Source organism: Typopeltis vanoorti, chromosome 20, assembly GCF_054136105.1.
Source record: "Typopeltis vanoorti isolate ZY-2024b chromosome 20, IOZ_Tvanoo_1.0, whole genome shotgun sequence".
NCBI classification, from domain to species: domain Eukaryota; kingdom Metazoa; phylum Arthropoda; class Arachnida; order Uropygi; family Thelyphonidae; genus Typopeltis; species Typopeltis vanoorti.
The window spans coordinates 60,871,679-60,883,834 of NC_143568.1; the positions used below are offsets into that span (position 1 = coordinate 60,871,679).

Here is a 12,156-nt window from a genome sequence, read left to right on the forward strand (position 1 = left end):
CTTTGCACTCCTGTATTTCATAGTATTTTGTGGACACGACACAAAATCCTGACACCTTAAATGAAATTTAAGGTGTAATGATTATAACTGTCTTTTATACTGTAGACATTCATGAGATTTTACAAATTAACCTGCTTCATACATCTGACAAAACAGATTCATTAAAAGATAGTTTGGTTTAGAAAACATCCTGGGATCATTCATTAAGGGAGAAACCCTGGCTACCACCCACTGGATATCAGGGCAGCTCTGATTATATTGAATAAAGAGCCGTGGACCAGTAGTTTTGGGAATAGCGATTTCCGTGTGAACCAACCTGTAGGGCCAGCATATTTATAGCCTAATCATCCAAGATGAATCAAACAGAAATATATATATATATATATATATGTATATATGTCCGCACAGTTAGCCAAGTGGCTTTGCACTTCGCAACCATATGCTTGGGGAAGGAGTGTCCTAGGCTCGATTCCCGTCGACGACGTGAGGAGCTTAAGGATCTTCCTCAGCCACAGCCAAGTTAGCCAGTCTTGGGCATGGACAGCAGGGTTTTTTCTGCCAGTTTATCTGGGGTTTTTCATCGAGCAAGCAGGCAAACCAGACCCGTGAACACACACAGGCAACAGTCATAAAAAATACGTCAAAGAAGGCAATGGGAAACCTTGCGTCATTATCTCCCTAGTAATCAGCTGCAACTCTCTCTAAGAGAGGAAGCCACAGGATCAGATCAGATATATATATATAAATGGAATTTGTTCCATCCCCCCCTTTTTTTTCCAGTGGAATTTGTATTATATATGTGAAATGTCTTAATGATACAGAAAATTTCATAAGTACATCATTCACCTGCTGATATATATATATATATATATATATATATCAATGCCTAGCAATACTGATTTTATGATTACACCATTCTGTATTATCCACATAAACAGCAAAAGAAAACAAAGCAATCATTCATCACCCCCCTCACCACTAACTCCAGCAATATCCATATATCACTATTCATATAATTATGAACAGTGAGATATGGATATTGCTTTGTGACCACTTATATTTTCTATAACTGAAGAGGTTTTTTTATTTATATTTAATTAAATGTTGCCTTGAGAAAGGAGGAAGCAGGATGCAAACTTCAGAGAAAGAAAAAAAAAATTGCACATGTGTTCTAATTATCAATTCATTCATGGAACTTGCAATGATTTTATATCTAGTGTGGTGAATGCAAAAGTTAAGCTGAAGGGTATAATTTCTGTTCATATCTACTCTACAGATCCCAAAAATATAATCAAACATTGCACGCATATGCACATACACACACCATACTTATATAAAATAATCATATACTTTGATTTCATTTGCCAAAGAAAATTCTATACCCTTTAACTTAACATATTAAATACTCTATCAAATTAAATCAGTGACATATCAGCAGGTTTTGAAATGTAAATTTTGCATAAAGCTTCATGATGTTTATTTTTACCTTCTTTATCAGAGGGGATTTACAAAATATAAAAAGAGATTAAAGGTTTAGTAAGGCTTTCCTAGGAAACATATCCTGAAAAGTAGCTCCAAAGTTTCTTTGTCTTCAAAAATTCTTAGAACAAATTTCCCTTATCAGTTATTTTAAAACAGATTTAAAAAGTTGTACCATTTTTAGTGCTACGATAAAACTCCTGCTTTTGTGTGCTGCATGGCGCAGAGAGATTAGTATAGTGTTTTTCACTGGAAATATTATTTTTAGGAGGAAAAAAATATATATATATAAATTTTAAAAAAATATACATGACAAGCACATGTAATGATTTGTTGTGTTCCACTTCATGGCCAAGCATATACAACTGAATTTAACTGATGTTCAGAGAATGAATATATTAATACTAGTGCAAATTATGCAAACTTCAAAGAAAGAATAAGGTGTAAGGCTGACATGTGGTGTAAGGCTATCACTCTTTAAGAATAATACAATTTGCCAGCTATAACAGGTCTTGCCTAAATGACCTATCTCAGAACCCACCAGTTCTGCTTTGTGCACAAATTCAATCTACATGATTAAGTAATTAAGTAATTTTTTCAATACAAGTAAACTTTCACCATGCAATACAGAGATGAAGTCCAAATAAGAAGGAATAGAGAACACACACATTCATTCATTCCTCAATAGAATAAATACTCACATTAGTTCCCATTCTAAGTGCACTCTTTGAGCCTCTCTTAACATGGAGTGTAGTTTTCTTCTGAAATAAGGTTCAAATTTGATATCATCTTCTAAAACAAGTGCTGTTCTGTGCTGATAAAGAAGCATCTGAAAAAAAAAAAAAAGAAATAAACTATATAATTTTCCAATTTTTAAAACACAATAATTTTTTTTATTTATTTAGGAACTAGAATGAACATCAGTAATGATACAATAATTTATCATCTAATGCAATGTCATTTTAATATTACATTAATTTAATACTGAATACTATCTCTAACTTTAATCAAGTTAGAAATAATATTCTTTTGTAGGGGGGGGGGAGGGGTATGTGGCAGTAATAATAAGACTGGAAAAATATTTACATTTTAATTAATATATAACAGCATAAATTTTTAAATAATGGCTTCCCGCATATAAGAGAATTTATTAATTTACTAAATAGAATTTATTACTCCTATTATACTTTGCTCAATATGTCATGAGCTTCATTCAGGGAGAAGGCAGAAGAACTGGTAACAATTCTATAAATAAAATAATAATAAAATTCTGAATACAAGAACGAAGTCATACAGCATGTGTACAATATCATGTGTCTCAGTTGCAGCTCAGTGGGAGGAAACACTATCAGAGTTCAGAAACATGAGTATAGATATAATTAATTAATAAAAATCATATTGGCAATTACTTCCCAAAACTTAGAGATAGGCATCTGCTTAAGATTAGTACGGTGGCATAAGGCTTCACACAAGTCAAAAAACAGGTGATCAAATTTGAATCTATTGTAGTGTTCAGCATCTTAGTATGGTTCCAGTGTTTAACATAAATGTCTCTATTCAACTTCTAGTAACTTAAAATGAACTTTTTCGGAATGTAATGTATCTGAAGCCAAATGATTTGCTTAATTCCTTTAAATTCCTTTTAATCTTGTATAGAATGGGGAAAAAATTTTTCCATAGAGTGAATCACAACTTTCCAGTTATATAATTAAAAATGCAATTCTATGGGGAGGGGGAGAGACAATTCTAATAGATAATCAAATGAAATACAGGTATCCCTTGCTTAACGCGGCGAAATTAATTGCGGCAATCCCTTGATATACGCGGCAAGAGTTTTGATTAACACGTCTTTAACCATGCGGAGCTCGCAGCTGATCTGACGGTTAGTTACATGCAAAATGTTCAATATAAATATTATTACACAATTCAGTGTATAGCTTGGAAGTCATGAGTAGCTGTGCATTCATATGCTATGAGTGATATTCTGCACAGTTTGGTTTAACACATGTTATGTAAAGGTTTGTGATATTTGACAGTAAATTGTATCTGAGAGATACTGCGACCTCCGATGTCAGTATACTATGGTTTTTTTTTTTTTAAATTCTTTGTTCAATAATTTCTAGATTCTAACCGAAAATAAATAAACCATCATGTATTACTGAAATAGAGAGCCAAAGGCTTATTTATCATATATGTCTTCTAGGAGATGTGCTTTACATTATGGAAAATACTAAGGAAAGTGATCTGGAGCTTACTCCACCTTTACTATGAGTTGCCCATAAGGTTGCTTATGCTTGCATCTGCCGAAACTTTTAGTTTCTATATATTCGGCATGAAACTCTTGTAGTTTCTATATTCAGCTATGGAATAATGTTGGATTCAATATCCACTTAATTTGCATCATCATGTATTATATTTGCAGTGTTTTTTCTTTGTGTTTTATTGCTTGTTTGCCTAGATCTGGAGAGTCATTTTGCTTGTTATCGCAGAATTTATGCCGATAAGAAAAAAAAACTAAAACTGTTCAAACGACTCTTGATAACTTCTTTTGATAAAAAAAATTGCAGTAAATAATGCAGGTACAAGTATTTATTAAACATTTACTTTGCATAAATTTTTTATCTTTCCTAAAAGAGTACCATATAAAACAAATTATTAATACAGTAATCGATCATGAATGAATTGTAATTTTTACCATTGATTATTAGATTTGATTAACGCGATTTTGATATACGTGGTAACATCGAGGGATTAATTAATCGCGTTAATCGAGGGATACCTGTACATTTTTCATGGATATTTCTCAAGGAGTCAAGGAAAAACATTAATGCAATTTAAAAAAAAAAGTATATACAGTAACAGTATCATGAAGAATTCTGAAATAAAAACTGGCTTAATAAACACCACAGATATCAGTGCCTAAAGCGAATGGCAGAGCTAATCATTGGGCTCTCTTATAGGAAACTCATCACAAATGCTAATTATTTCTGTAATACCAAGAGAATTTGCCTTGGAAGAATAATCTTTCCTTCTTTATGATGCAAAGCTGCAAGCAATAAAAATGGAAGTTGGTTTTCTGTTTTATCTGCAATGTAATCTTTTCCTTATCAGTTACATTTCCTTATACACTCCCCCCCCCCCAAGGAATCGTGTGTAGTAGACTTATCAGTCAAACTGCTTGAGATATGGCTCAATGAAAGATCAGTGAGGGAAAAAATAAATAAATAAACCCAGAAAAGTGAGATAAGAATCTAAAGGTCCTCTGACATTAGCTTAGAGGTTGCGAATTAAAAAAGTCATTTGCCATTACAATGAGCAGTAACTTAGAAGAATTATATTTTCTCTAACTGAAGACTGAAAAGTCAAGGAAAAATGAAGCTGTTTCTCTATATTTTCCTTAATACTTTTGAGATAAGCAATACAATGAAATTAGCAATTAATAATATAAGCATGAAATGCCATATAGATCAAAATATGTTCATATTCATAATCATTAATAAAGCAAATTAAGAGAGGGTTACATGAATCAGAACAGGATTTCTGTTATCAAAGACTGCTAAAAATTCTTTTAATCTTCCCAGTGAAAGATCAACACACATACACTAAGAAAGTAATCTAGCAGAAGGAGGAACATTTGAATCAGCAGATCCAAAGGAAAGTGATATGACATTAGCACGATTTCAGGAAGTTCTAAAAGTAACACACTTTTACAAAAACTTTTACCAAAGCTCTATAAAGAGGTATCATAACCTGCTTGTTTCTGTTCATCAGGGTATTCTTCAGTAATCAAGTAATCTGATGAGCCGCTTTTGCAATATGTCCTCTAAACTTTAACTCCTTAGCTGCTAACACCCTCAAATCCCTGGAATACAGTTTCGTCAATGTAGTACACAGCTGGTAATCTTTTCATCCCAAAATGTGTACTCTTACACTTTGCCACATTAAACTGACATCCGGTTTCCTTTTCCCAGACTGCCAGTTTATCCAAATCCTTCTGCAAAATTTTAACATCATCCTTATTAACTATTGCTCTACCCCATTTTGCAACATCAGCAAACAACTGAATAGTTCCTCTTGGATCCTGCAGCATGCTACTAGCCACACTACAGTATCTCTCCATCAACAACTCTCTTATCCACTTCACCAACTTTATATCCAACCCCATGTGCTGCAATTTATTAATTAAAATTCCATGCCAGTATCATACAGATAGTTGGTAATTATACACTGACATAAACTCATGATACATGCAACTAAGAAATCAGTGGCATTCAAAACACTGTCAAGTTTTCACCAAGTACAAACAGCATCAGTGAAAGTGCACGACAATGACAGTGCAACATATCCAATTGCATGAGCATGGCTGCATCAGATTAACACCGAAATAACAATTTCATGATTCTGTCATGAAATTCATTTAAAAATCATCCTTAGCTTGCAGGCTGTAGTTTGCAATCCCCTGTCATAGAATACAGTAAACATTCTTAAGAATTTCTGACCACTTTTAGAGGTTGTCGCAATCATGTATGTAATAACAAACCACTCAGTTTCTTCCAAAATGAGCAAATTAGTTAATATGTCTTAAATTTAGTACATTTAAACATTTAAAAATCAGACATATTGATACCATTTTAAAATTAAAGAGGGCAAGAAATTATATTATTGGTTAAATCCTTTATCCAAGTGTAAGCAAACAAAGTTTGTGCATGAAGCAAAGATACTTCACATGCAAATTTTGTTTGTTTACACTTGGAAAAAGGATTAAACCAAGAATATAATTTCTTGGCATCTTTAATTTATAGTATAACCAAATTAAAAACTTTCAACAATATTTTAAAATGTTATCAGCATGTCTCTTACAGCATTTGTTTTTGAATATGAGCATTTCATAAGTTACTTGTTAAAAAGTAATACTTCTGATAATAACAAAATGAAGTATAGAATATATGCTGATTTGACATGGCGATAAACACTGATAAATATTTGCTTCTTCTTTGAACTACCAATTTTACTGAAATAACAATTAACTACAAAAACAATTTGATAATGTTTTCATTTTCTCATGAACTTTAAAGATCATGAGTATTACTTCCAACAGTTCATAATGATTTTTAAAAAATAAAAAAATTAAGGAAAAAATATGACTAAAATAAAATAAAGTAGGAAGTGAACTCTGGATTAAGAACTACTTGCAACCACCAGTGTCACATGCCAAATAACTACAAATAGGCAATCTAGCTGGAACTAATATTCTTTTTAGCCTTTTTTTTAATAACCAGATTGAGCTATAGACCTTCTTCCAAGATGTCCATTTTTTTTCTTGAGCTTTGCAATGCCATATTCTTCTTGTTATTTCAATGATCATCTATCCACCTTCCTTCTGGTCATTGAGGCAGTCTTCTTCCCTTGAAATTACTTCCACTTTGTTATGGTCTGAGTCATCAGCTGAAATGACATTATCTCAGATACAATATGTTTATTTCTTTTCTATCTTTTAGTCTAATGTTTAACATTATTTTTCCCATTAGTTCATTACAGTTAACAGTTTTCTAGAGTGAAGTTCTTTTAATACAGAATTGTATATCTGTAGGACTTTGGGCAGGACTTTTCAGTTTTAGCATAATTTGGATTGAACATGCATTGCCTCTATGGCTGAGGTTCATAGTGATGGTGGTACTGAATGATGTGAAGAAGTTTCTTGGGAAGGAAAATATATTGCACTACCTCAACAGTAATTATTAACTATATAGTAAATGTTGTGTTATGTTTCTGATCATCAACTACTAATATTATCATGAAGTACCCAACAGGTACATCCTATGATTGCAACACTATTCCAAACGTGATGAGAGTTTTCCCAGGATGACACCATTATCTATGGCGTCAAACAGGTTCAAGAGAACATGATGACAAGATTTCAACACACTTTGGCCAATAAAGTTCTCTGATCTAAATCCTCATGAACACATCAGACATTCTGAAGGTGTTTACTTAAGATCCTGTTGAAGAAACCAGCATCAGGAATTGAGTATAATCTATGTAATAATTGTGTATCCTTCAAACGATTTGCTCATTTTTCAGGAGCAATAACAAGATTACTAAAAGAAAAAGTTTTGCTGCTTCTCATAAGATTAGTGAGATCACTTCACCTGAAAAGCTTTTATAAACATTCCTCACAGTGAGCATACAGTACAACTACTTTTTGATTGCATGTTGACTGTAGCAGTTTGAAATGATTGAAACAGTCAAATTCATTGATAACAACCATAGCAGATTAAACAACCTGGGAACCAAGTATCTGAGATTCATAACCTTTCATGCTGTTTAATTTAATAGACTAGGTTTTGAAAGAAAAGCAAAACATGTGAGACCAAATATATAATAAAAAGAAGTTTAATTATCATATAAATATATAATTAACTAGAGACTGGAATATTATGAAAAGTAAGAGGGAGTTAAGATCTTTCTTCTGAAAGATCAGGACTAAGTTTCAATACCATTGAAATTCACTACATTAACTTCAACCCTACTTGAGGTGTAAATATACGTCATCAAAACCTCAGTTTTGTCATTTTTTTTAATAGCTCCCTAATTATCAGTGTGAGGCCTGTGTAGCTCAGTGGAAGTGGCGCTTGCACCCTCTGCGCTTGGTCGCTCAAAGTTAGACCTAGGTTCAAGTCTAGTTGCCGACTGGAGGAACTTTTTCTAAGCCTATCTTTGACCGGTTCCAGAGTTAGTCTATCTTGGGCACAGGCAAGCGAGATTTTACTCCAGGAAACTCGGGTTTTTCGTCCCGTAAAATCAAGAAAATTGACTGTCTGTAGTACCCGCATTATTTCAGAGAGTAACATATCCTGTTAGGGTTAGGCACCAAGAGATGGCAGCACTTGTTTGCTGGTCTCTTCATCAGTAGACACCTATAATTAGTGATAGACATGGACCAGCTATCTCTGATTGGCTACCAGTGGAGATTGAACTGCCCACTCAGTCTCCAAAAGCTAGATAGGGTATAAAGGCCTAGCCTACTCCCTATAAGAGAATAAAAGGTGTTAGCTGATTTTTTTTTTAATTATCAGTGTACTGTTAAAAAGAGTTGAGATTATTCAAGTCTTAAATAAACATTCTCAGTTTCAACTTCACCTTCATAATTTTTTTTAAAAAAAAATAAACTTGGTGCAGATAAAAATTCTCTGTATGTCAATACAAAAATTATCATGATTTTCCAATCTATTTTTTATGAATAAAAATGATGTAGCTCACTATTTACAGAATATAAATGTCATTTGAGTCAAGAGCAAAAGAATAATGCATTTCTTTAAAGTTGGTAGGTTAATCAGATAAATGAAAACATAAAAAAACATATATCCAGTGTGGGGAGGAAGAGGGATGGCTGCCTCGTTTTGACAATTATGAGTTAAGTAGATGAGCGATGATAATGTGCAAAAAATATATAATATAAGTATATAAGTAGATGAGCGATGATAATGATAATGTGCAAAAAAAGAGGTCTGGAATTTGTTGATGTCTGGAGTGTGTTTGAAGGCAAAAGACAGCTGTATACAAGAGATGGGCTGCATCTGAACATGGGAGGTCATAAGTGATTGAAGAAGTTACTGTTTTTTTCTGAACAAGTTAAAGTAAGTGGGAAGGGAAACTAAAATTGAAAAGGTTGAGTGTAAGAGGGAGAAACTTAAGCAGTGATCGTATAATTGTTGATCCTTATTCACAGAATAAATTGCAGAATAGAGGAGATAAAAATCGGCATGGGACTACTGAAATTAGTGACATCTTTATCAGTTCTAAAGTGGGTACAAGAACTAAAGAGAATCTGCAATTTTTGTATACAAATGCAAAAAGCATTTGATATAAGAGGGAAGAATTTTTGGCATTAGTCAGTGCAATCTCACCAAAAGTTGTAGGCATTAGTGAAACTTGGCTGTCAGCAGAAAATGTGGTCACTGGAATTGAATGTGATAGGTACAGTATTTTCAGGGAGGATAGAGAAGATAGAATGGGAGGAGGAGTACTGTTAATAACAGCTGATGAGTTGCAGCTAAAGAAAGTAGTATATCAAGATGATAGACATTTGAGGAAGTCTGATGTGAAATAGTGACCAATGCAACCAAATATATAGTTGGCTGCTGCTATAGGCCAGGGGATATAGGGGGTGATATTGAATTCATGCATCAGCAAATTAGTGCAATGAGTGCAGGGTTAGTGATTATTATGGGGGATATCAATTGGAAGGAGGAAATATCATGTGAAAAAAAGGAAATGGAATTTATACATCTTCTACAAGATAATTACTTGAAACAGCACATAACGGAGGGGACACATGGTGTGAAAGTATTGGACCTGGTCATTGGTTCAGAGGAGGTATGCATAAGTAAGGTGTCCTCATTACCTCTAATTGGTGGTGAGAGCGATCATGTGGTATTGACTTGGGAGGTTGCAAAAATTGTGGATTTCTCACTTAAGGAGTATATACGGAACTACAGGTTAGGCAATTATAACAAGCTTCAGAGTGAGCTTGCAGCAGTCCCATGGCAGAACATATTGCAGGAGAAAGATGTTAGCAGTGAATGGGATAAAATCAGCGGGTATATGAGGAAGCCAATATCAGATTGTGTCCCCATGGTCAAGAAGACAAACAAGGTAGGGGTTAAATGGATGAGTAGTAGTATCAAGCTTGATCTGCAAAAAAAAAAAAAAGATGTTATAGAGAATTTACAAGGAGAAAGGCTATCAGTACACCCATGAGCACTACAAGGTTCAAGCTAGGAAGGTTACCAGCATAGTAAGAAAAGCTAAATCAGATTATGAGAAGGCCTTAGCCAAAGAGATAATGGTGAGCATTTGCAAGAAAGAGCATAGCCTTGATGTTACTATTCCCAACACAGCAATATTACCAACTTTTATGACCTCTCCCTTCTCAACATGCACAGCAAGCCAGAACTTAAATTTAAATTTTCTTCAGCCAGTAAGTTAACAAATATGTAACATTTGAAATGAGAATTACAGTTCAATGAAGTTAATTATATACAATTCACATCACTTAGTCAATAACGTTTTCGTAACTGTCATACAAATGTTATTTCCTTTGCAGAAAATCAGATTTCTGAAAAAAATAAAAAAATAAAAGAAATGCGCAAGACAGGATAGTATCCAATCCAATATCTTGAAAATAGTAAAAAAGTATGGGATTGCATGTTCAAATATCATATGGAACTTCTCAAGAGAGAGAGAACCATGTCTGAATGAAAACTTATTTAAGTTAAGATGATCCAAGCAATTCAATAGATTCTATCATTCATGCAACTGAAAAAAAAATCACTTACTTCTTTCCAGATTGCATAATGACTAAGGAAACATCCTATTTCTCCCATAGTTAATGGTCTGTAATATAATATCAGAGGAATAAGAGATACAAGTGGATTTAAGAAACATACAAATCAACAAGTTTCTGAAATATATTTAAACATTATTTATAGACAAACAGCATCCAATAAAATCAAACTGAAGGAGGGAGGGCAAAAAATGAAATGCCCATTTATTATGGTCTTCTATCGCTCTCTTGCATCTACACAATTATGCAAAAATTTCATCATTTTTTTTTAATTAGCATTTCTGAAGTAATAGGGATTAATAACTTTGACTATATGAACCCTTGTAACTATACACAGAAAACAAAAACCGAAATAGAAGAAAAAAAAAAAATTGAAACAGATGAATTATGCATAAAAACAAATTTCACTGAAGAATGAATTAAATGTTAACTTTATATTATACTGATCATAAGCTACTTATATACAGGGTACAAAAAGAGTGCACAAGTAAAACCAAATAAATTCATGATAACAAGAGCTCCAGAAATACGACTTAAATCTACTTATCTAAGGTATCTCGGCCTACTTTATATAAATATTGTTATAGATGAGGAAAAAAAAAAAAACGCTAAATGTTATGGTGAAAAAAGTAATACACTGTTTAATTCTGTTAACAACTCTGTATTTTCTTTCGTTTGTTTATATGAAGGGTAAATTTATATACATTATCCTTGAACAATAATTTAATATGAAAGACAAACAATAAAATACACAAAACAACAAAGTAGGCAGCACTAGCTGTGCAGCCAGACTTGACTTTACAAGATAATTGCATTTTTAAAACAGTATTAAAAAGGACCTGTGTTATGTAAAATTTTCAAGCATTTAATTACACTAAGCTAATTCATGTTGTGAGCTGTGAAAATAAGCTTATGCCAATACTATATTAAACTGTGCACCTACTTAAGGGTCCAGAAATACGACTTAAATCTACTTACATAAGGTATTGTAAGAATAAGATGTATAAATGAACTACAGTATTTAATTAGAATGTGCCAGTTTTAATTTTTATGTTGATAATTACCAGTTTATTTTGTTAATGATATTATATTATAGGAAATGTATGATTTATTTTAAAGAATAGAGTGTCTATTACACGTCATGCATACTGTATGTGTGTAAGGTTAATATTGAATTAAATGAATGCATTGATTAAAATTTATTTCTTGAAATGACTGCAATTTAATTTAACGCATATATGAAAAACTTTTTTTTGCAATGAAAAACTTACTGTTTTCTTGCATACTCGAAGTGTGCAATATTTATTATTTTCAAGTAAAGTGCTGTAACC

The 12,156-nt window shown here is 32.7% G+C and overlaps 1 protein-coding gene across 1 annotated transcript in view; it reads right to left on the reverse strand.

The window, feature by feature from the left end:
• The window catches only part of LOC150095481 (glycosyltransferase 25 family member-like), a 218,152-nt gene that overhangs the window by 18,619 nt on the left and 187,377 nt on the right, over positions 1-12,156 (reverse strand). Inside the window, exons 10-11 of the mRNA XM_090410197.1 lie at positions 10,818-10,875; positions 2,181-2,308 (exon numbers count right to left, since the gene is read on the reverse strand). Of these exons, the coding sequence (XP_090266323.1) occupies positions 2,181-2,308; positions 10,818-10,875 (186 nt within the window). The remainder of the gene's footprint in view (positions 1-2,180; positions 2,309-10,817; positions 10,876-12,156) is intronic.